The sequence below is a fragment of the Micropterus salmoides genome, unplaced genomic scaffold, assembly GCF_014851395.1.
Source record: "Micropterus salmoides isolate LMB-PRFRI ecotype aquatic unplaced genomic scaffold, ASM1485139v1 Ms_hic_scaffold_3, whole genome shotgun sequence".
NCBI classification, from domain to species: domain Eukaryota; kingdom Metazoa; phylum Chordata; class Actinopteri; order Centrarchiformes; family Centrarchidae; genus Micropterus; species Micropterus salmoides.
The window spans coordinates 30,828,769-30,854,656 of NW_024042261.1; the positions used below are offsets into that span (position 1 = coordinate 30,828,769).

The 25,888-nt window shown below is 39.4% G+C and overlaps 1 protein-coding gene and 1 long non-coding RNA gene across 2 annotated transcripts in view; one reads left to right on the plus strand and one right to left on the minus strand.

Moving 5' to 3' along the window:
- Window positions 1-218: 218 nt before the first annotated feature.
- Window positions 219-3,617, minus strand: LOC119883038. Its single transcript, XR_005440580.1, has 3 exons — window positions 3,052-3,617; window positions 2,727-2,922; window positions 219-1,293 (listed from the first exon to the last, which is right to left on the minus strand). It is a non-coding gene; the product is annotated as an uncharacterized LOC119883038 (long non-coding RNA).
- A 6,620-nt stretch (window positions 3,618-10,237) lies between these two features.
- Window positions 10,238-25,888, plus strand: part of LOC119883037 (protein furry homolog) — a 46,881-nt gene continuing 31,230 nt past the window's right edge. The window contains 12 exon segments of the mRNA XM_038693503.1: window positions 10,238-10,370; window positions 15,636-15,835; window positions 19,527-19,580; window positions 20,497-20,636; window positions 20,770-20,860; window positions 21,032-21,111; window positions 21,204-21,284; window positions 22,263-22,431; window positions 22,870-22,962; window positions 23,063-23,161; window positions 23,809-23,910; window positions 24,456-24,559. Coding sequence (XP_038549431.1) covers window positions 10,301-10,370; window positions 15,636-15,835; window positions 19,527-19,580; window positions 20,497-20,636; window positions 20,770-20,860; window positions 21,032-21,111; window positions 21,204-21,284; window positions 22,263-22,431; window positions 22,870-22,962; window positions 23,063-23,161; window positions 23,809-23,910; window positions 24,456-24,559 — 1,283 coding nt within the window. The 5' untranslated portion in view covers window positions 10,238-10,300.

A 25,888-nucleotide genomic window follows, 5' to 3' on the forward strand; every position in this document is an offset into this window, starting at 1 on the left:
GCTGATGGAGGGAGAACGAGAGGGAGAAGGAGTGCATCAAACCCTAACAAGTGGATCGCCTGGAGGGACGCTGAGGCCGAAACTCGCTTCACAAGTGGAGATGGAGTAAACAAAATAAGCGCACCTGCTGTAGACGAAGGTATTTCATCATAGTTTTTGAATGCTGGCAAGTCTGCCACTGTAGTTTCTGCTTTTTCTGCAGTTCATCTTTAGGCACTGTAGCCTAACTGTAGGCAAGCTGGAAAAAGACTGAGCCTAATTTAGTTTTCTTTCTTTTCCTCTCTGGTTTTTCAATAACACGAGGCCTTTCATAACCCTGAATCGTTGTAAGTGCTCTAAATTGGAGTTGGCCGTTAAAGTCTTGTTAAATTGCGTTTTTAGGGTTTGAAACCGAACAATAATGAGTCTTATCTATTTTGAAGGTAAGTTCAAACACTGAGGGGGAAATGTCGCCAAGTTTAGTTTAGCCATCTTTTTCTAAAAGAAAACACAACGTCCGTTCATCTTAAAGCAATTTGTTCCAAAATCCATTTGTGTGAAGCCTGCTATATTAAAACGAAAGTTACAGCGAGGTTAATCTTTAAGCAGAAGGTGTCTTACTGCATGCTGTAAAGATTAACCGTTTTCTATTAGTTAAATGTTCGTAAAAGTCAGCAGAGGGCGATGTGTTGCGCTTGGGAAAGAAAATCCAAGTTGATTCAAATGTAGCTAATTGCCTTAAAATGCACTTTCGACTAGCAACCCCTTAAATTCAGATTCCTTAAGCTGGAAAAAAAGGATGTGAAACTAAATTAGTAAGAAAAAGTACACATTTTATTACAGACAATTCTAGTTGAGCAGATTGCTAAAAAACTTAAAACCCTATCACAAGTTGTTTTGGGAAGTTGTCATGGAGGCCCTTTTCAAACTCCACCAGGCAAGTCAGAGCCTTTCTGCATGGGATTTGTTCTTGGTCTTTTCCCCCAAACAAAGACAGCAGGTCACATAAATTGGGAATTTTCCCTATCATGTATATGTATGAGTTAAAATCCCTACTGTAACTGTAATTTATGTGTTAGCCCCATAGACTGTAAATTATATATGCTCTATGGTTAGCCCTGGCAAAGACTGCCTATCCAGGATGCATAACCTGATGCATGCTGGGATAGACTCCAGCCCCTTGGCGATCCTTGATGGGTGTTTGGATGGTGCTTAGTTTTCCTTTTTCTGTTTTTGCAGCAACATTTTGCAATAGAAGTCTGTGTTTGTTCTCTGAAGTCTGAATCAACATCTCAAAGGGACAGATGGAATCCCCTGAAAGAAAAGCATAAAAACAAGAGGTAGACATAACACAGTGGTTACATTTTTGACAGTATGGCAAACATAAATTCTGCCCATAATTGAGATTATCCGAAATATTTCTGGCATTGTCTCCTTTCCATTAGAATGAATTCTTTTCTGCACTTCAGAATAGCATGGCACAAAAAGATCAAGCAGCGCTCTCTACCTTGGATGTATTGCATTAGCAAGTCAGTCAGTTTAAAGAAAGGTGTCTATTTATGTCTCTATAGATCCATCATCACAACAATGTCACATTGTCAGTTTTATTTGCATGAGGAGAGTCTTTCACTCTGACTTGCAGATATAAAAATGAGGATTTTCCAACTTTTTTTCCAACAGATTTAGTTGGCAGTGTTATTTTGTTTGGTACTGTTTCTGCAAAACAAACAAATGTATTTGTGCAGAAGTGCTTTATAAATAATATTGATTTGAACTGACGTAACAGGATTGTCATTCCGGTAAAAAATATTTATATATGTGACACAAAAATGTCTTTCACAGAAAGCCTTTTTCAAACTTTGCTTTGAAATTAATAAGATCACAGTCAATACTGATATAATATTGTAAAATGAGACAAATAATCCTTTTTATAGGTTCATGTGATCAAAGATGTTTTCTTTAAGCTGGCAAGTAGGGTAATCAATAAAAACAAAGGCCTCCCCCTTGCATAAAAAATTAGTCCTACTAGAAATATATTTTTAAAGACAGTTTCAAATTGAACTGGCACTAGGATTATAGAGGTTTCTTGACAGAACAGTACTTTTAGAGATGATTTATAGATGAGTCTGTTGATGGAATGAAGAGTTTAAAAACTCAGCTTAGCGTGTCTTTTTTCTTTAGTGCTTCCCCTGACCAAAAGATTTTCCTAGTGGACTGATAGTCGCTAGTTCAAGCCATTAGTCGACTAGTCATTGCACTTTTATATTAATTTAATTATTTAATATATATTTTGGGAGAATCAGAAAATGGTATAAGTTCCATGGCTTAGAAAGAATGCTACAAGTAGCATTGTTAACTTTATGCTACTTTACAGAGAAATACAAAACCGTAATAATGAGCCTTTAAAAAATACAAATTTTACAAGCACACTGGCATCGTCGTGAGGAGATGGGAGGCCAATGAAAGTGTGAAAACTCCAATTAAGACTCTTCTCATGGAGTAGCGGTTTGGTTGACTATTAAGGGGTAGCCCTACCTTCCTTTTTGATATTTATAATTTCTTTCGAATTACTCAGATAAACCCCAGTGTGCCTGGCAAAAAAGACTTTTAAAGCCAATTATTAAAATGCAAGCCAATGCGCACATTAGGAAAATGCTCATATATCCATCAGAAACAATAAATAAGTGATTTCTTCCCCCAAAAGCGAGGCAATCCTATTGATGCACAATGCATAAGAACATAATCACCTCACTGTAATTGGATATGCATGCTGTTCACCTCACTTGGTCTCTTTTTTTTTTCTCAGAGGTCACAGTGGCTGCATGTGTTCAGTATGAAGCCACTCCCTCTCCAGGTTGATAATAGGCAGGCAGAGCAGGGAACAGGTGCAGCCATTGAATGGTCCTTATGTGTATAGATCCAACCCAGATCCAGAGATGTGAACTGTGTGGAGAACAGGTGACATGTTAAATAATTCACTGTGGATGCTGGCTTTCTGTTTGGTTTTTCCCTACCTATTATGTAAAATGTGGAGATGGTTGAGTGAAATGGCCAAGATCATGCATGTCTGACCTGTAAAAGTTGTACAAGGTTTTAACAGCTGTAAAAGCCTGACAGCCTTGATCCTATGCAGTATTAAGTTGTCGTTATGCTTCCTCTTAGCATTCAAGAGATTTGTAAATGTTTAAACAGCGCTCTGTAGCTTCATGTTGCTTCTTCCCTGAGTGTCTAGAGTAAACAGTTAAGTGAAATGCATTTCAGGGGCACAATCACTCACACTTAAAGTTTTTAAGTGTGTTACGTAATAGTCGTCTATATCCAGCATCAGTTCCCACAGTGCACTGTGTGTTTGTCTACTTGTTGCATGAGTTTGCTGTTCAAGAGTCCATGAGCATAGCTGGAAATAACCTTCAGCTGGTTTGTGCTAACATTAGGGCCTGATATCTATCAATTATTCATCATGTTCTGGTCTGCCTGTGCAAATCTAAATGTGTCTCACCATGGAAACAGCCTTCTGTCTCCGCTGGAGGGTGTTGGTTTCAGCGGCCGTGCTGACTATAACCTCGTTTCTCAGTCCAGGCAGGCCTGCTCTGCTCCAGATTCTGACACATGCGATGAAAAAGACCCGGGACAGTTTCACAGTGTGTAGTAAATTTGATTTGAATTTCAGTCAACTGACAAAAGTTTATATAGAAGTTATAATGGTGATAAAGCTTAATTTATTAGCAGATTTTTTTTTGGTCTACATTGTTTACTACTTTGTTGATTATTGAGTTGCTCGTGTTGATTTTTGTCTTCAGTATTCTTGGACATACAGTACAGTCTAAGTTGTAGTCCATAAGGTCTAGAGGCTGTATCTATTTTATAGATTGTAATAAATGTGTAAGTTGCTATCATATCATAATCATTGTCACATTATATTATGCATTAAATCCTGTTAATGTAGCACAAACAATCCATAATTGGGAGGTAAGTTTTTACACAAAAGCCAGACTGTTCTCTCAAAGAGTAGGGTTCTTGTTTATTGTTGTGTATATTTTGTCAAATTAAGACATAGGCCTCTTACATACATCCAGACATTGCAGTAAAGTTGAGAAAGTTGAATCAGCTCCAGTTTTATCTATCAGTAGACAGAATAGCCAACTATTATTGGTAAAGGAGAAATTATTAAAAACGCGGTTACACTTGCATGTATTTCCTACTGAATTAGCACTCTGTCTCATGGGATCATGTTGACGGATTGCAATTTCTCTTAAGCCAGATTCAGGAAATTAATTAGCTCAGCAACCAAGTAACGTTTTATGTGTGTGTGCATGTGTGTAAACTGCAGGGCTGATTTCACTCGTGAAGGGAGTGATTAATACTATACTATCAGAAGGTCTTTCTCAGATACAGTAATCCTTAGCTGTAAAAGTGAACTGAATTTATGGTTATTAGCCTACTTGTCAGTATATTTTTGTTGAACACTAGAGGGTGCACTGTTACTATAACATTCTTTGCTAGTCCATGTAATTTACAGTAATACTACATTATAGTACAATAGCCTCAGTGACAGTTTCTTGGAATCTTTGAATTTTCAGATTTCACAATGTGGAAGGTTTGTACTGTTGTGAATACCTAAAAAAACAAACATGAATATTCAATGGAATAATCAGAAAGTGAGGGGTCATAATTTTCTGATGAAAGAACACAAAATATAAATATGAATCCTAAAAATCTAAATCAAACACAAAGTAAAAAACTTCAAATGTGCATATTTAGACACTTGAAAAACTGAGCAGGCTTATTTGAAACATGACTGAAGGCTTTAGAGTGAGTGTAGGCGGGTGTGACTCAAGATTTTAATGTGAGTCAGATTTGTTTGTGATTTAGTGAATATACATATGTATATGCTATTAGTGATTTAGATTTTTTTCCTGCTGTTGATCTACTGGATCATGTGCTGTAACCCCAAACACAAAGCATGTCTTTAGATGTTGTGAAGACATGCTTTGTCATTGCTTGGCTTTTTGTTTACTATCACAACATGATGATTCTTATCCTGAAGGACATTTTAAGTAGGTCAGTATTAGGCTCTTAGGTAATTGTAATTCAGACTCCATTAGTCTGCACAAGGGGTAGAAACAAGATGAATGTTCTTTGTTGTTTTTGACAGTGTTCTCAAGTGTGCTGCTGCTGTTGTTGAAACATTCCATTGAAACAGTTTTCTTTAGGCTGCCTTTTTCTTTGACAGGTGAATGAAAAGTGAAATTACTGCTGGACTCATTAGATTGAAGAAGAACTTGCTAGGGACTCCCTGTTGTGCAGCTATTCTGTTTGACATAGTTCTGCTCTGTTTGTTTAGTCATGTTTAGGTGTGATGTTTTGGCCACATTGTTCTGTTCTGCAACGCTAATCCTTAAAAAAACATGACCTGAAAAAAAAGAGAGTATAGGCTGGTAGGTCCGTGTTCTGACTGTGGTTTCTTCCTAAAACAGAAAACGCCTTCACTTCACGTACATACACAGGGTGTTTGTATTGCTGATGTAGGTCAGACTAGGAAAAACTGGTTCATGTGGTAGGTGTGTCCAGTTAGTGTTCACTTCAGTGGTTGAAAAAGACTGAGCATAAGCTGCAAGCTGTGTCAATGTTTCTCTGGATTTACATCTTACATATTACTTGATGGTTTCACACCTTTGACTTATTTCCTCAATGAATAGATGGCAGACACAGGATAAAGAAGAAAATGCAGGTGTTGACACAGGAAAATGCAGGTGTTGACACAGGATAAAGAAGAAAATGCAGGTGTTGTGTACTGAACTGATGGAACCAGTGATGACTGCAGTGCATGTGGATTCTATATGTCAAACATCTCAGAATGTGAAGAGGAGATATTGTGCAGCTTTTAAATATTCTCATGCTGGTAATGAGTACATGATTATTTAAGAAATTAGTTTGCGTCTCATTAACACCGCCAGAGGCAAGACTCTGTTTACACTTTGATGTGTAGACTCCAAGACAAATACAGGATATTTATTCAGGAATGCCTCATGGGCATACAGTAGGCGGGGGATGTTGTAGCTGTCAGAGCAGCCTCTCTTTCCCTCTCCCTCCCTCTTTAGTATGACTTTGCCCGTCTCTTCTCTGCCTCTAGACTTTTTTGCTGAAAGTAGGAGGGGCTGTCTAAGTAATCCAATACATGCCCAATTCATGAATGTCACTGTAACTTGCTGAACTGCCCTGACAAGTGCAGGGGTTAAAACACATTAGCAGACTGAAGCTGACAGCTCTGGCTGCATCTGTGCACAGCAGAAGAAGAAGCAGAAGAAGCTGTCCGACCAAGAGAAAGAACCAAGTTTGTAAGGAAGTAAAAAGGAAGAGAAAAATTAAACACTACACTAAAGAAACTGAGGGGGAAACCTGGCACAGCTTCAAATGACTTCTTTGGGAGAATGATAGAAGTAGCTGTGGGCTCCCTGCCATCCAACATGTCTTTAGAGGAGAGTGCTTTGAGAGACATGGCTGAGAGTGAGACGGATTGCTCTGAGGGACTGGGTGAAGTTGTCCTGGGGCGTATTGCCAGTTTACCTCTGGACCCATTTCCACCCAAAGACTTCAGAGGGAAGTTTAAAAAGATGCGCCATAAGAAGAGGCCCACCATTCTTGAAAGTAGGTACTGCTTTGACTCAGTGAAGCTGTGGTGATCAGCTCAAGAATTCTGTTTTTTAATCATTTTTGGAGAATGTGGTGCAGGGGCAATACCAGCATTTCAGCTACTACCACCATCACTTTGTGAAATGCCTCACCTCCCCGCTGTATTTGTCATAGTTACCTACGAATCTGATGGCTTGTTAATAATGGAGTCAGACAGTAGGAGAGTACATCACACAGATTTCAATATTGTGTAGTTGCGCTCATTATGACAAATTAGCATTCTTTGCATCTGACCTCACTTGAAATAAATATGTCAGCAAAAATGAGAAGAAGATGGACAAACTAGTGGCGCCAGGGCCAGAGAATAAGAGTAAGAGGGAGTCAAGTGTTTGAGCTTGATAACCACAAACATGGCTGAGCTGGACAGACATAACTCACATTCCTAACCTCCATCAGAGCTTGATAATGCTTTTAATAAGTACTTAATGTGTCAGAGCCTTCGCCCACGTAAAGCCTAATTAAGGAAAAATGTTTACAATAATTTTGTAACATTATTTTGTGACACTGATCCTATCCAGGCTGCCAGCAGACTTTCACTTCTTTGTGCTGAAATGTTTGGCAGCAGTTATGCCGACAAGTATAGAGATATCCAGATAAGCCAGTATGCCATAAACACCATACCGGTATTAAGGTTTCTTCATCGTGGCATTAGGTCAGATATTTTCACAATATCCACTCCTGGCTGATGATGTGGTGTGATACAAAAATTAAGTTATATTTTCTGGTAGATTAATTAAATAGCCGTCCGATCTGCTTCGACAGTTTGTAAAATGTAAAAGTCAATGTAAAAGTCTGCTTCATGGCGTTCTAGCAGAGTCACCTCAAATCTCTCTGAGCGACAATTCCATTAGACAAGTTGTTACTGCTTCTAAAATAATATGAAGTTGGCCTGTCAGGCCAAGAGAGGCCCGTAAACCTCATACCCTCACTGTTTTGAATTAGGAGGAAGAGTCAGTCATATAAACTTTTTTACTATGTGACTATGCAGAACCTTTAGTGAATAGGACATTAGTCATTTAATTTAATTTAGTTATGTAAGTTTTTTTAGAGTTGACACACAAAAGTGTATCCAAAAAATCCTGAATGTATACGTAATTTCAACTGTGTTGTTGTGATTTTTGACTCACAACACTGTTTCATATTCATATTTTAGTATCATAAAGGTCACCAACAGTGTGGTTCGTGTTTTTGTGCTTTTTTTTCAAACTTTAACTCTAGTCTGAGACATCTCCATCTGTCCACCTCTACTTTGACTTTTTCCTTTTTAGTTTAGTAATTACATAACCGTTTGCCCTTCAGAGGGCCTCTTACTACAAGTCAGGCTGACCAGATTATAACTGATGGATACGGTGGGGAAGTAAACTGTGTTTGTTCAGTGTTTAAAGAATCCATTTTAGCTGATCTCTGTATTCAGTAAGGACCCATAATAGGTCCCATAATAGGTGACCATAATAGGCCGAGCTATTGCCCGTAATTAGTTGCATACCTTATCGTTGTTTGTGTTCATATTTGATCTGACGCACATCTGTCTGCAAGCAGGATGACATACAGTACATGTAATAGGTGAAATATTTCTTGCTGAAACTGCCCTGATCATATCTAAGAAAAGAGTCGCTTTGCAGAACCCTCAACTTTTCATCCTGTGAAAAAACGAGAGCACTGGTAACTTCCAGAGAGAAGTGATTGTAAAGTTTGTGCTCTAACCCTCACAATGATATACAATCCAGTTAAAATATTGGCTTATTATATTGTGCTCACCCTGACTACGTGGTGGTTACTCTGAGGTGAGGAGATGTTTGCTGATAGGGCGAACAAAAATACACCACAGATGAACTCAGCAATAACAGACATGAATTTGTCTGAATAGTAGTAGTAATATGAGATAATGTGAGATTGCCACCAAATATATAATCACCATTTGAGTTGTGATAGTGTCAGCACCACTTTACGTAAGCTCTGAGAGCTGCTTTCTTTTTGTAATAGTTGCAGTGTCTATAGCAACCTCAAAGCCAAAAAAAGCAAAGCCACATACTGTCCCACCCACGTTGTTTATTCTTCAATTTATTCTTCAATTGCTATTTAAAAAATGATTGTTGCATTGTTATGACATTACTCACAAAAAAAACATTCTAAACTTAGTCAATGAAATCTTCCCTTGCAGCCATTTCCCTTTAATACAGAACTTCTCTGCGAAGTGAGAACATTGTCACCAGTAATCCAGTTTTGGACATATTTAAAAAAAAAAAAAAAAAGTCAGCATAACAAGTTGGAAAAACAACCCTCGTAAATGATGATTTGTATAAGGTTTGTTTAGTGTTTTTGCAAAAAGAAAAGCAAAGTCACTGGTGTGGGAAGGAGGCTGGAATGGGCTCAATGGAAGGCAGTGGTGCTGTGAGCTCTTCCATTGGAATGGAAGCAGAAAAGAAATGTCCTGTACGGCTATACTTACAGACACCAGATCGCCACAGGAGCAGCCGAGTATGCTGTCTTGGGTGTAGTCAGGACGCCTGAGACCCTGAAATGTGTGTTTACCAAACACTGCAACCAGTGATGGCTTCTCCATCATAGTATATTACGTAATGAAGGTCAAGTGGCTGTCACTTGATGGACAGAAAGAGTTCTGATAGGATTATACTAAGAGCGCTGAGAGGCAGTAGAGGAAAGGGGATTGGAGGATGTGTTTTACAGTCCATATGGCTACCGACATGACACGCATCTGCTTTTTACATTGATAAATGTTGTGAATATTCAATTTAATTGTAAATATGTCCAGAAAATGGGATTTTTATTTAGTTAGAGTGTAATAAGATTAATTTAAAGATGGAAATCTACTGGTTCCTCTACACATTGATCAACTCCTTATAGGGTGAAAATACAGATGTAACACTTTTTGGACGTGTATGTGTTTGAGTTTGTGTGTGTGGAAGAGAGACACTTGTTAGCCTGTTTGCATTGTCCCCTTGGGAGCACCACCATGCTCAGGGTGTTTCCAGGATGGCAATGATGTAATGATAATAATAATAAGCCCCTGCGCCAATGTAGAACCCTTGTGTGCAGTTAGTCCTGTCTGCTTACTGACTTCAATTTAGTGTCTTCTTCTTTCCACTGCTCTCCCAGATGTTCCCTGTGACGTGTCATACTTCCCGCGTTCTCCATCTCCTCTGTCAGTGGTGGCAGCCCGTCAGATGCTCCCAGTGATGCTGAAAGACGCATACGCCCAGTACTGTCATCATTATCAGGCCTTGCACGCAGACAAACAGTAGTTATTATTAACTGCACTCTGCTAAGAGGATTGCTTCCTGCACTCTCAGCCTCCGCGCAGTTATTTAAAGGGAGCTTGCATTGCCGCCCACTGCCTGCTTCAGCTTTAGAGAGAGAGAGAGAGAGAGAGGGAGAGATGTTAAGAGTGTGACGGGAGAGAAAGGGATGATAGCCAAGGACAGGACACAGGAGGAGGGTTAAAGCAGTGCTAGTGTGTTTTCTCAGGGTCTCGTCAGCACAGCATTGTGTGCGTCACAGAGAGGTGACAGCAGGCGCTACCTGCTGGTCCCAGCTCAGCTGCTGCTGCTGCTGCTACTGGAGGGAAACCACAACTAGAGGGGGGGGCACTCAACAGGAAGCTGCAGCCATGGCCAGCCAGCAGGATTCAGGCTTCTTTGAAATCAGCATCAAATCCTTGCTGAAATCGTGGAGTGGCAGTGAGTAGCAGTTTGTCTCTTGTTGTTGTGGTTTTTGTACTCAGCTGACAGAGCTGACTGACTGAGGCTGCAACTCTACTGGGAGCTTGACTTTATAGCCTCTTTGTCCTGTTGTGGTCCATGACGGGGATGTGCTTTTGTTGCTGGTTGCAGATTGAGCTAAGCGTGATTTTATTGTTCGACATGCCAGTGCTGCAAACTGATGATACTTTTAGCAACAGACCACCTCACTCCAAAAGGCTTTTAATTGTGTTATAGCAACAGCTGCAGACGTAACTCCAAGTATCTCTTAGTAGAAGTTGCTCATTAAACACAGGCACACACAATACTGTGGTACAGTTAACATCTTCTCAGATGATACTGTGCACTATTTGTTCTGCTAATGGTGATTCAGCATCTAATTTCTTCTGCTTCTCTTTGAATTCTGGCCTTATTTTACTTTACATCTGAGTCTCTGACAGAGTCTAAATAGCTCTTATTAAGTGCAAGGACACAGTAATAGGATTAGTGGAGGTTGAGCTTGGTTGCATAGTCTGCAGAGCTCACAGCACCACTGCCTTCCATTGAGCCCATGTGGATGGGATAGGATCTCCCTCTGCATCTATTTTATGTAAGATATGAGAGGTGGACTATAAATATGGACTCCATTTGGAACAGAAAATGTAACAACAAGCAGTAGCACCATAGCCTATAAAGCAGTTGCAGTATAGATTCCCAATTGCAATTTAGTAACTAAAGCCATTCTGACATGCACCGATGCTTGGCTGCATCTCTGAGGCAGCATGGTAGCTTGTTAATAGGCTATGTATTGAACCTGAATGTAAAGAGATACCATAGATTAACATGATGTCCCTGTTTACACACTCATCATTGAGCCATCTCCTGATGATGTTGCATAATCTTCAGAGTGGGTCACTTTGCTGATGAAGGCACAGGCAGTCATTGTTCAGCAGCGTCCCACGGCTATGCATTTAACATTTTCATTAAATATGTGATCTCCTAATCTCATCTTTCTGCCCCCCTTTACATGAGCTGTTACATAATGAATCACAAGATGGCAACAGAGACAGTGTAGTTAATGAAAAACTAATCTAAAAACTGTTTGTTTCTAGACATATTGACTGCTGATATTCAAAGATAGAAACATTAATTTTCCAATTAATTTTTTAATATACTAGAATTGATCAGGTTTGTGTGCATGCATGTGCATGGAAACAACAGTATGTGTTTCCCTGCTGTCTATTAGACACTGTTTGCGCTGTGACCACAAGGTAAACAAAGTCAAGGCCCTTTAGACACTGGCCTCTCACAAATCAGTGTTTCCAGATCGAATAAAACAGTGACAACCAGCAGCACAGAGCTGGCATTGTGCATCAGAGGCGTCAAGTCTGGTGTTCAAATTGCCTGAAGGCCGGTCCACTATCAACCAATCAGAGCATGAGATGAGCTTCAGAGAGCCGAGCACAGCAGGGCTCTCCTGATGAGCAGTCAAATGTGTTGATGTTCAGTTCAGTTGCCATTGATTTTCTGTTATGAAATGTAATTATGCATATTTTTTGTTTAGTTTAGTGGATTTCTGTCACATTTGAGCAAGGTTTAATAATAATTCTTCTTCCAGGCTTTTAGCTTTGTGCAATTGAGTATGCAGTGCAATACTTATGCTTGGTTTTTCAAAAGCTGAAAATATTTTTTCAACAGTGAATAAAATTGCAGGAGCTATACATAGTCGAATCCCTTCCGTTTAGCTGGAAGAGACAGATGCGGGCGTTTTAACAGGGACTTATATAAATGGCCTGAAACGCTCACAGCTCACAGCAGGCAGCCGTTTCCAGCATGATGTCAGCTTGCTAAAACAGGGCTGATGGTCAATAGTTTGAGACTGACATTTTAATCTGCTTTTCACAGAGTTCTGTAATCACTCTCTCACTCTCTCCAATTTTTTTTGAGACACTCAAACTGTGAACTTGTCATAATATATTAGCATTAGGATGTTGTTGCTCCATTGGATCCAGCTGTTGCCTCCTCTTTCGATAAATATTGCGGAAAAAATAGTTTAGCTTCAACTCCCGACAGCATTCCAGGACATTTGAGGCAATCACTGTCGAAATTAGACAGTTGTTTTAGGTATCCATGAACTGTTTTAACAAATTAAGTCATAGATTAAATATATAAGCTCTAGTGACTTATTGGGTTTCATTTTAATATGGAAGTACATGTATAGTCAGTGTGGCACATCTGATCTGTTAACAGGGAGTCTGGATGTTTCCTTTGACCTAAAACTTTATGATCTAAACCAGCCAACAAAATTTTCCCACTTGTTACGTTATGTGACGCAAACTTTTTATTTATTTAACGGCCACTTTTAGTGGAGCCTCTACAATAAGAACAGTGTCCCTTTTTCACAGTCTGAAAGGATAATATATAAAATACTGTACTACAGAGGATGAGGAGAGGATTAAATAGTAATGTTTTGCAATTTCAAAGCTTGTATTGCCCACTACTCTCTCACAGAAATGCAGAGTCAATGTTTCTCACAGCATCTGGACATCGAGCTCCCAATAGTCTGTGTTGACATTGGAATTTCTGGTCCAGTTAAGGAGGTCAATGGGATCTAAATATCCACCCACTCTGTTCACAAACGACTGATGAAGTGGTTGTTTACTCAGTGGGACAGTCTCTGTGGATGTATATAAGGAACTGCGCTTTTTGGACGTGTATGTGTTTGAGTTTGTGTGTGTGTAAGAGAGACACTTGTTAGCCTGTTTGTATTGTCCCCTTGGGAGCACCACCATGCTCAGGGTGTTTCCAGCATGGCAATGATGTAATGCACGCACACTGTGCCCGAGCTCCTTGTTTGCAGAGTCACATGTCGTGTCTGAGTCTTCGTACAGCGCCCAGAGCAGCAGAAAGGGTTTGATAAGCACACTGCTTGCTTTCTTCACCTCCCATGTCCAGTTTAAGTCATTGACATGGGATAATTATGATGATGTTGATTTGATTTTATCGAACATGTTATGCCCTGTGAAATGTTCATTATCATGTGTTTGCATCCAAATTCTCTGTTGCTGGGAAGTTGCTTAAAAATCTGATATTTTCCTAGTGTGCTTTAATGACTATTGTGCTTGAAGAAGTATTTAATGTGTTTACACTCTGGTGGTCTGTGCCTCGTGCTTTAGGATCACAGAGGTGGAGGAAAGGGGAGGGCTGCTCTGTCAGTATAATGTGTACCCCGGGATAAATATAGCCACACAACTATGCCACCATAGCATGTTGGACCTCATCACTGTGCTGTGCCTCAGCTAAAAATGCCTGCCTGACCTTCACTCTTGGAAGGCACTGGTTGGTCACAAGGCTAGAGGAAGCCATAGCAAAAGCAGTCAGAGAGTGAGAGAGAGATCTAGAGATTGCGTGGTCTCCCGTACCAAACACAACTCCCACTTTTTAAAACACACCCGCCGTTGGCTCTGTGCACCATGGAAACTATGCCCAGCAGGACAGACCAGCTGACACACAAGACATGGATGTTGGTGGATTTTACTAGCAAGCATTTGTCTTGATTGAGGACAACCCTGGATACCATAACCTCCTTCCCCACTATGGACGGGACGGCTGTGTGCTGGAGTAAGGCCAGCGTCATCAGCTTCATCAAGGGTCTGGGTAGGTGCTGAGTTGGCACGAGTGAGGGAAGCGTGTTCTGAAAGTCACACATGCTGGGCATTCCATGAAAGATATCCAAACGCTTCATGTCCTGGACAGATCTGGAGAAGGAGACCTGTTTACTACATGTGTCTCTAGCATCTCTAAAAAAATGTTGATTGGAACTTTTCTCAGATATTTGCTTTGCTTTCTTGTTTGTGCTCTGCACAGCATGTGCTGTAAAATCTTAATTCCTCCATTCATTTAAAGCAGTTTAGGCAATTTATTAGAGCTGTTTTGATCCTCTCAACCTTTGAACTGCAAGAAAATTGATGTTTCTGCGTTAATCTTTGTTTGGCAGGCTACAGAAGTCATCAAATTAAATTACCAGTTATTGACATCTCTGTTTATTACACTGTGTAGTTTTTTGTCTTGTGACAACTTGAACATGAATTACTTACATTTCAAGGCTCATGCATGTGTTGTGCTTAAGCATGATTGACAGGCTAACATATATACTTAATTCTACACTGATTAACAGAACAGACCAAAAGCTCAAGATGTTTTTAAAGATTTTTTTTAAATGAATAACCTCCTTTAAGACATGTTTGAATTTCTACATTGTATTTGTGGTATAAGTGTTACAACCTCCAGAGTGGCCATCTCAGCCTTGTTCAGTAATAGTTAATTTAGCCAGTCAACATTTGATATTAAACAAATATGTAGCAAGGCTGAGGTGTTTTTATATCCTGTGATATGTTTTGTAAACTATAATTTAACCCATTTTTAACAAGGATTTTAAACTTTGGAGACTTTTGATTTGTAATTTAAAAGTAAAGAAAACAAAAGTTACTGCTCCTGATTTATTTATTACATGCACATTGCACACACACACACACACACACACACACACACTCTTTTACACTCAGAATGCAGTAGCTGAAGAAAATGCATTTTTCATTTTGAGGCAGTATGTCTTTTCTGTCCGTCCCAGTACCTCTCTGAATATTTTACACATCACATTTAAAGCAGTTTATGAGGTGGACGTGCAGTTAAGGATTATAGAGTTTCAGGCTAAACAAAAATCTCATAGTTCTAATGAGATGTTTGTATGCAGGTTTTTACTATATTTAGCACTTTTGTGTCTGGAGAGTGTAACACTGAGGTAAATTTTAACTTGTGTGTTAGTTTGTAGAATTTTATGGCCTAAGCCAAGCCATCAGTAATTAAACGTGAGCCACATCACAACACTAGCTGAAGGATGGTCACATGCACAAGATTTTTGCTTCCCTCAAAGGGCAATGACATCTTTGGTATGAAATGAAAACACCAGCTGCTGGCCATGGTGTTTTAATTTCCATATGTGCTGTGTTCACTGTAGCAGTTAGGAAAGAAAGAGCAGACCAGGGGCAAGCCGGTGCCCTTTGGACAGTCTCCCCTCAGGAATGTTCAACATGTTGGGAACTTTTATGTCCATGTTTGGAAACTTCTCAGTAATACTCTATTCGGTGATCTCTCTTTGTAAACAGATCTGTGGCTGATCCTGTCCCACTCATTTGTGCTTGAATTGGCAATGTTAGACCTAACAAAATTGCTTCCCATCTTTTGCTGTTTGTGTCGTTCCCGCAGCCTCGCCCGTGGGGAACGGATACAGTAAACCCCCCATCCCTCCAGTCTGCTGTCCTCAGGGAGAGAAGGGTCCCCCAACCATGATGCCCATCAGCATCGACCCGGAGAGCAAGCCGGGCGAGTACGTCCTCAAGAGTTTGTTCGCAAACTTCACCACCATGTCAGAGCGCAAGATCCGCATCATCATGGCAGAGCCGCTGGTGAGTCTGCAATGACTGACAGGCTAAAGCGTTACTGTTTTTTAAGTCTAGTGGTGATTGGTTGTTGTTGCTCTTTCTCTTTTTAAAGATGTGTGGAGATTGTTTAGTGTGTTTTGCTTCAGAAGTTGAGACAAAATAAAAAAACAGGCCTCCTAACCTTTTTTTTTGCCTGTAAACCCTTAATACAAACCCATATCTACCTGCAACCTCTCATCAAAGGTTGCATGTCCGTGAGTTATATGTAGTTTAATCAAAGTTTGAGTAAAGTTGTTTGTAGATTGTCCCATTTGAATACTTGAGGCTGGTAAAACTGTGAACTGTTTTTTTTTTCTTGTTTGCTGCCCTATTAATCATCTCGCGACCCCTTATGGGTGTCCTGACCCCCAGGTTGTGAACCACTATAACAAGGTCAGGCGAGAAGTCTGGTAGACAGGCCCACAATAGCTTGTTTGACAGTAATGAATTACAAACAGTAGTGAGGGCTGAGAAAGAATAAGGGACATTAACACATCTGTTACATTACACTGCATACAGAAATACAAAACCGTAATGAGCCTTTAAAGCCTGTTAAGGACAATACTAACGACGAGCAGTAATGATTCTGAATGTGGAAAAACCAGCAAGGAGACTGAACATTTTTATTTATTTCAGCACTGTATAACATCTGGTTGTTCTAAACACTGTAATAAATATCTTACAACTTCATAAAAATAAATACTCGTGGATGATGGATGACGTGGAATTAACTTGCTACAAACTCACTTCTCTCCCATTTCCCGCCTGGAGTCAGAGTCCTGGGCCGCTGTAAATCACCTCAGTACTGTATTCCCTGTTGTCAAACTGGCTTCCGTTGGTTTTCGGACATGTTCACTGGGAAACTGGTTCCAATGAAAACTAACTGACCAATGAAAATTAGATTGAATAACACTCTTCTTATCAGCAGTTTAGTCAATGGGCAGCCCTAGAATACACACAGTACTGTCTTTTTCAGGTAACTGTCAAATGCCTGATATTTTGATTAGGAAAGTATTTCAGGCAAGTCAGAGGTTTAGGTTGTAAGTAGTATATCTTTTCACTTTATTGTGTTTTGCCTTTGTCTTTATATTATGACTAAAAACACTGATTAATGACACTTTCTAAGAAATTAGATTAAGGTGAACGAGAGATTTTTGTCCAGTAGAGGTTGGACCTGATTGGTAGGGCCTACAGCTTTCATAAATAATTCTGACAGACAGTCAGGCAGACAGACAGGCAAGAGCCACTGTGTGTTAATGTGAGCACCACTCACAACCTGCTCCCGGATCTACATTAGTGCTAGTCAGCCAAAACTGATTCATAAGAAAAGGACACTTCCAAGACCCACCAGCAATTATTACAGCTGTATTTCTTCTCACAAGTTATTAAAATAATATTTGGCTTCAGTGTAGGCAAGCAACAAATTAATCAACTTAAATGTACCCTACTCAAAACAAACATTAAACCAAAAGACACATTTCTTACCCATGTTACTTAGAAAAACAGGAGAAAAGAGATTAAACAAGGCTTCCACCCACCCCTTCAGATCTCAGGGCGGCTGTAGATTCTTGCATAATACTATTTACAATAAGTTTATGTAGGACGTACTGTCTGATAGACTGTCAGTTTACATGTGGCTGCTATGAACAGGCAGTCTCCAGTTTTAGGGACTGTGATTTATAGGAAGCTGTTTGTCATCCACGGTCTACAGGGAGGTGTTAATTACCACAGGGAAAGTTGTTTCAGTGTAACTCCCTCTAGAGACTGCAGGGAGGATGTCTCTCTTTGTTTTTCCTCTGAGCGGAGAAGTGGCTGAGTAGTTTGTTTTAGCCCAGCATACAGCTGTCCCTTCTGCTAATTCTCAGCATTAAAGTGAATTTGTTTAACTGAGTCCATCATGTTCAGTGATCTGTAGCTCATATAAATTAAATTCAAACTCAAAATTAAATTCTTTACTAATCATACAATGGGTACCCCGCCTTTCGCCCGATGTAAGCTGTACGCAGGATAAGTGGTTGACGATGGATGGATGGATAGGGACAAAGTTACAGCCGCATGGGATAGTACAATGAAAAAACTAAATATAAATAAAGAAAATGTGAATTAAGAACAGAAACATGATATCTAAGTTGCAGAAAATGGATTTAGTAAAAAAAAAAAAATGCTATAAATCTACAAGGTGATTGAATACAAACCGTGTTGCTGTGTCAGCCTGCAACAAGGGGCAGAAAAATCCTTTAAAGCCCCACAGAGCAAGAGGCATCGGCTTTTCTGTCATTCTAGCACAGATGGGCTCCTCAGGTGCAAGCATTTGTCCAAAAACTAAAAGGTTCATCAGAGCATCGGGCTTAGTTGGCGTTCCATTTACAAGAGAGAGAGAGTGACATTACTATCATCATCCCGCGCAATGTCAATGTCAGACAGACAGTTGGCTTTTTTTGGATTAATCATCAAGTAAGTGACGTGCTGTCATTTGCACTCTGGCTGAGAGACAGCAGAGGGACATATCTGAAAGAGTAGTGAAAAGGTAAAGGACAGCAGATGCTTTGATTTGTGCAAAAACAGATTAGGAGGTAATTGTGGGCTAAGTGTAGATATAAACATGCTGTGTGTTTTTTAAATCAGTTTGACAATATGTCAGGCCAATGTTGTCTAATGCTGCATCCTCTGTTAAAGCTGTAAAATATCTTAGAAAACTAAAATGAAACCTTTGTAATAATGTCCTTTGTTCATCTTTATTTTTGATAGCACTTTATGAAGCTGGAATGTGTTTCTCTGAAGTTATGTAGCAAAACTAATTCAACACTATACAATTCATGCGCAATGTTTTTATTTGTTGTCAGATACTGTGTAACTATAAGACCTTAATTAGTGGCAGAATGTAATTAGTAGTAATAGTTTGGAACCATTTTAAAATAAAGAGGCTTTGGTTATTGTCATTTCTATGATGAACTTTATAGTACACTGACCAGTATTTAGTGATTATATTGAAGATTTACTGTAAATGGCTGATCATTCCAATCATGTCTTAAATGAACTTAACTAATATCTTAAGGCACCCACGTTCCAAAAAATGAATCAAAACATTTAAATGTTTAAGGAAGATGATAAGTTAATGTATTAGTCTGGTGTTACACATGTTTTCATCCTGGTTTCCAGGTCTTTTAAGATATTTAGTTTTTAACAAAATTCTAAAACTCTCAGGAATGCAGCATGTATCAGGCAGTGCAGAACTTTAATTATATTCACCATCTTAACTCATCCAGCCTTCATTTACTAACAAATAGAATGTGCTACTTTAAAATTATAAACAAAGTCAAGAAACCATCTACAGCACTGTCCTTACAGCAGGAGAAGTCTTCAACCCAAATCTCTCATGAAGGCCTTTATTTCAGATGATGGAAGATTATAATAATGGGAGCTGTCATGAATGTCCCATCTCTATATCTGACCCTGACTGCTCAGGCCTGGCATCAGACTGATGGCTCTCTCATTAGCTGGGCTGTAATGAGTCCCTGTTCAAAAATACTCCACAGACTCCTACGATAGGGCGGACAGAGTTATGAGCTTCAGACAAAACTTTAGAGAACTTTGTTTGCAGTTTGAATTTTTCTTACAAATAAGAATACTACAAAAGTCATAAAATTACTCTCTTTTTGTGTGTCTGTTTATTCAGGAAAAGCCATTAACAAAGTCACTGCAGAGGGGGGAGGATCCTCAGTTTGACCAAGTAAGTGTTTGAAATGCTGGCAAAAGGGGCTGTTAGCACAAAAAGTGGTATAATTATATAATATAAGTGATGTATTTAGCTGATGAACAGCGCCACTGTTTACTAAACTTACTGAACTGATTTCACCCTTAGAGAAAAGGATGATATGGCATTTTGTGGCTGTATTTTTAATCCCTACGTGTTTTACAATACAACCTGCAGGCGATAGTATAAAAGACCAACATTTCACTGTTTTGCCTCTCCATATGAGCACTAAGGCCAGTCAGTCTTAAATACTGCTCTGTGTGATGCACTGTAATGTGAAAAAGCTAATTGGTGAAAGCCCTGCTCACATCCCAAAAGGTCTTTCAGATTCAGTCAAGGGCAGGAGTGTTTACCTTGAGAGCTGGCACTGACTCTGTGCTAGGTGTGTCCAGCAGGTCTGTGGCTCTGCAGAGAAGGCCCTTTCACAGCCACAGGGGTGTGTTTGTGCTGCTGCGTGAGGCCATTCAGCAGCTACACAGAGCCAGGATTCTTCTCCAGCCTCGTGCTGAATGAAGGGCTCGCTGTGTTCCCCGGCTCAACCAGACTCTCCTCCCTTCCTGTGAGCCCGGCCCATCCCACCCGTTCCTTCCTTTTCCCCCTCCCTCCCCCAAGACTTAGGAGGCTGCCCCATGGGTACCTTGCCCCTCTACATAGTCCACATGAGGACCAGCTCACCCTTCAGTCTTATTTCTCCCCCCGCTTAAAGGCTTCCTCATTTCACCCGGCTCCTTTTATTGTCCAAATTTAGGAAATATGATAAAATATAAATGAATCCTCTTGTGTTTTTTTGTTTAAATTGCTGTACAAATAAACAAAGGAAATACTGATTGCTATCTTTTACTTTGGTATGTTAACTGCATGCATTTGCACAATATATGTCTTGTTCTTCCAGTTGATAAGCACCATGAGCTCTTTGGCTGAGTACTGTCTCCCCTCCATCCTGCGCACTTTGTTTGACTGGTACAAAAGACAAAATGGAATAGAGGAGGAGCTGCACGAGTACCGGCCCAGAGCCAACACCAAGTCCAAAAAGTGAGAATCATTAAATTGATTGCAACAATGTGTCACCACCTTTTTATAATGTAAAAAAAACGAAACAAGGATGAATCTCACATGTACTGTATGATTATAGCAAACCTGTTGCTCTTGTTTTTCTCGCTGACAGTGATGAGCAACAGAGAGATTATCTACTTGAAAGGAGGGATTTGGCCATTGACTTCATCTTCTCTCTTGTTCTTATAGAAGTTTTGAAACAGGTGACTTGTCCACAAAAGCTGCTCAATTTATCTTATTATTTTATGATATAAAACTGTTAAAACCAATATATGGTATCTCTCTAAAAAAAATAAACTTATTGTGACTGGCAGTGAATATGTTGTTTTCGAACATTCATTCTCATGTTGTTGTGTCTCCTGATTCTCAACTAGATGCCGCTCCACCCGGTCCTTGACAGTTTGGTTAACGAAATCGTTAACTTAGCCTTTAAGCACTTTAGATACAAAGAGGGGTAAGCTCTTGTCTTTTTGCCGCATGGTTCCTTATTTCTGTCGCAATCAGTTTCTCTAAGGTTTGTTTTTCTATGTCCCATGTACCCCACAGGTATCATGGTCCTAACACTTGCAACATGCACACCGTAGCAGACCTTTATGCTGAAATCATAGGAGTATTAGCCCAGTCCAAGTAAGTAGCAAAGACAGCCCTATCATTATATAATTTAATAATATTGTTTTTCTCTTTCCCATCTGTCTTCATTGGCTATTAAATCTTAATTCTCTGCTCTGTTGGGCATTGGTGTCATGCCACATCGTAATGGTGTGTTACCATTCCTAATACCTTTCTGCAAAACATCCTCAGGTTCAAGAGACTGGAACATAATGTAGGGTCAACACACTTTTGGACAAGTCCCCTTCACACCAAACTAGGACTGGAAATTGATGTCTGTTTATTTGAAGTTTTCAAATCACTGCAGCAGGGAACAAACCCTTTAAATAGAGATATGGTTAGTGAGCACACTGCATACCTTCTCTCAAAAGTGCAGTCTGCTTAATTTCCTGCCGGAGATACTTCAGTGAGAGGCTTTTATAGCGATTATTCTTTCTCTGTGGTCAGGAAAGAACAAAAGAGGTCAAGAATGTTAACTGAATTAACTAAATGTAAAGTGAAATTATTCAGATATCATTATAGTTGCATTTGGAGTATCTTGCTGTTTATTCAGAGAGATTGATTCTGTTTTAATACATTTAAATGTGGTTTGTCACTGTTTTTGTCTGTAGAAATGGTAACTGCTATATTCAGTTTCTTATGTGTACTCTACTAGTCACTAGTGACGAGATTAAGAGATGCTCATGTGAGCTCCCATGATGAATTATCTTCTAAATTTATACCCGCTGAAAAATCTTATCTCTGGTTAAATTTGGGCAAGAGGTCAGGTGCTAGATGAAGAGTTCATCTTGGGGCACGGAGTCTGCATTTTGAGGCTAAGACGGGGGATGATATTTTTGGGAGACGTGCTGCCTGAATATTATCACTATATTCTCTCTGCGTCATGACTCCTAGAATGGGTACTTTTTTGTGGAAGTGCTGATTTGGGATTTGTCTGACTGAGCTATGCAGGCATGTCTTTATATAGAATCTCATTTAGTGTCTTTTTTCTCTCAGGTTTCCTGCTGTGAAGAAGAAGTTTATGACTGAGCTAAAAGAGCTGCGACAAAAAGAGCAGAGTCCATATGTAGTCCAGAGTACTATTAGCCTCATCATGGGGGTCAAGTTCTTCCGAATTAAGATGTATCCTGTCGAGGATTTTGAAGCCTCTTTTCAGTTCATGCAGGTAAAATAAACTTCAAAAACAGACTAATCTTTCAATCCTTTGAATGGTTCCAAAATATTACCATTAACCTGCCTTGCTACAGTATAAACTTGATATATGTTATACGCTATAGGTTCACACTCTCTTTTCTTTACTAATTTCTTGGCTGTCTATTGATTTTTGTATTAACACCTGACCTAAGTAAGGGCTTATATCACCTTGGTGTATAAATTGTCGAAAAAATTCTCAGGAATGTCAAGATTTTATGCACTTTGACCTTGACCGTGCTTCCTATTAGCTTTGGCATGCAGTTTGTAGATTACATTCAGTTTTGACATACAGTATCAAGTCTGTTTGTTTCCTGGGTAAATCTTCTCTTAACACTCTCTACATGTATAGATTTAAAGTGATATAACATTTTATTGCATGTTGAACCATTTACTTCTCTCTTTTCTGCAGGAGTGTGCCCAATATTTCCTGGAAGTCAAGGACAAGGACATTAAGCACGCCTTGGCTGGTCTCTTTGTTGAAATTTTGGTTCCTGTTGCAGCAGTGAGTTATAATAATAATAATATATAATATAATATTTAATTTAAATTAGAAAAGAGCCCTGCTCAGGAGAGGATTGTGACCGTGTGTGATGTTGTCCTAGGCTGTGAAGAACGAGGTGAACGTACCCTGCCTGAGGAACTTTGTGGACAGCTTATATGACACAACCCTGGACTTGTCCTCCAGAAAGAAGCACTCGCTGGTTAGTACCCAGCAGAAAACAAACTGACACTGTTTGTTGGCCCTGTTTGTTTTTGCACACCTTCGTTGTCACTCCCTCTGCTGCATGCTTAGATTGCTTGAACGCCTGTAGTCTCCTCGGTGAATCCTCAAGCATTTCAAGGTCACTCTTGTGTAATGTTCTCTTAAAACGTCATTGTCTACACTAGAAATAATTTATTTGAGGGAAGACAGGCTGCCATTACAGAGCATAAAAACCCTCTAGTGTCTTCAAAAAAGCATTTCACCTCAGCAGTTCACAGTGAAATGGAAAGACAACAACCCTTATGGAACAGCAGTTTGCTCTTACCGCATCCATATTCCCCTGAGGCAGTGATTATGGCTGAAAGCCACATTTTATGAGCAATGCGACGTCAGCAAAAAGCATAACAAAAGGAGGAAACCTCATTATGTTGTCAAAAGGAAACTGGTTTACATCTTAAATTGCACTTATGCAGATATGGTTGAGGGATAAGTCATAATTCATCATATTATCCACTCCAAGGACAACCTCAAATATTAAATGTGGAGACTGTGTTCAACCTATTTTTAGGTTAGTTTGATGCTACTATATGTTAACAATGCTGTGTATGATAAAAGAGATCTAAACACTAACTGTTCTCTATGCAGGCGTTTTACCCATTGGTGACTTGCCTGCTGTGTGTCAGCCAGAAACAGTTCTTCCTCAACAGATGGCATGTCTTCCTTAACAACTGCCTTTCAAATCTGAAGGTAAAGTATCCTGGAAACCAGCAGCCTTTTATTCAGACTGCAGTGGTCTTTGTTTGGGAGGATTATCTGGATACAAAAAGGTTTTGTACATTCTCGATGGCCAAAATATTTGTCACCACTTGTCAAACAGAGATGTGTTAATCAGTTTATTGTATGCATGGCATGATAATAGTGCACTGAAATCTTCAGGCAGTAATTATTCTATTAACTATTCTCATCAGTATTTAATATAATACGTATGTAAGCATAGTGTGATTACAGTTATCAAATCTGTATCATCTCTTTTGTTGTCTATGAAGATTCTCAGTCATCCAGGTCATAGTTATCCAACGAAGGTTAAAATCAAGGGCAACTGGACTTGGTTGAAGATACTGGACGAAACGTCTTCCAGTATCTTCAACCAAGTCCAGTTGCCCTTGATTTTAACCTTCGTTGGATCTCTTTTGTTATATCATAACCTCCAATAAACTGTCACTTTTAGGCTTTGACTTGTTGCAAAGTTGTCCTCTCATTGACATTCTTTTATAATTGTAATGTTATTACAGAGCAGAGACCCTAAAATGGCTCGTGTTGCATTGGAGTCCCTGTATCGACTGTTGTGGGTCTACATGATCAGAATCAAGTGTGAAAGCAACACTGCAACACAGGGGTAAATATCTTGTCACTCTTTGCATGATGTGGTGAGCCAGCCAAGAGGTAGATGTATGGATTGCAGTTTCACTTGTTTTCCTCAGATGTTCATTTCTAGTCAGCATGAATGAGAATTTCTCAATTCATATGTTTTACAGACTTTTTACAGTAATTTTATCAGTAAATATCTGTAAGAAGGCAATAGGCTGAATTTAGTTGGTACTAAAAATATTTGTGAAAATATTTCTGGATTAACAAAAAGGTTAATTTAAGATGGTATTGGTTTTATTGGCATTTAGAAAAGAGGAATGCTCTGTTGTCTATTTACATACACAGGAGTGGCCTACACTATCAATGGCAACACACAGTGGTAATGGACTCACAAGGCACGACTCAAGGTGGTTCACAAAATAAACAGTTTATTGAACCATGTCCAAAAAGTCACAGGCAGCATTAACAAAATCACAGAGCAGAAGTCGGAATCAAAAACGGAAAGCTAAGGTCAAAACACTTGAGAGCAGACACAAAAAAATCACTAGGACGCTGACACAAGGGATCAAGTCGAACTGGCACTGATACAAAGGGGAAGTGGGTATTTATACACTAGGGCAGGGGTATTTAAGTAAAATTCAAAGAGGTCCAGTTAGAGAAAATTTCCTGAAGCAAAGGTCCGGAACATCATAACGACTAACTTGCGTTATCATTCAGTGCCATAACGTATAGTTGTACCAGCATATGTTTTTAGTCAGCAGCTGACTGTCAAATCAATAGTATTTACTGGAGGGATAATAAATAATAAGTACTCTAATAATAAATTCTAAATTTAACTAAACTAAAATCAAGTGCCTAATTTAAGAAAAAAATGACATAAAACGTGTAGCTTGAAGTGTAGTCTCAACCAATTTTACTAATAAACACTCAACACATCTTAACAAATGAACAGCTTTAATACCTCCTCTTCTCTTTCATTCCCTCTTATATACCACTTTCCTACTTTCTCTTGTTAAGTGAGAAACATGAGATCTGGCTAGGATTAGAGATATGAGAAATTCTGGTTATGAACTGCCCGTGGGAGGAATGTACATGTAAGAATCGGTACATTCTTGATTAAAAGCCATGTGAAATCTCTTTTCTCTTTCGCCTACTCTGTCCGTGTGTGTTTCCAAAACATCTCTGGTGTATCTCACGGACTCGACTTGCAATGCTTATCGGAATGCACAGACTTGATTGGCTGAGCAGCATCACATGAGACGATTGGAACACATGCAATTGGTCTGTGAGTTTCCTGGGCCGCTAAAACAGTACAGTAAATGCTAGAAAAGCTGTGCCGGTTAAAATAGAAACAAGG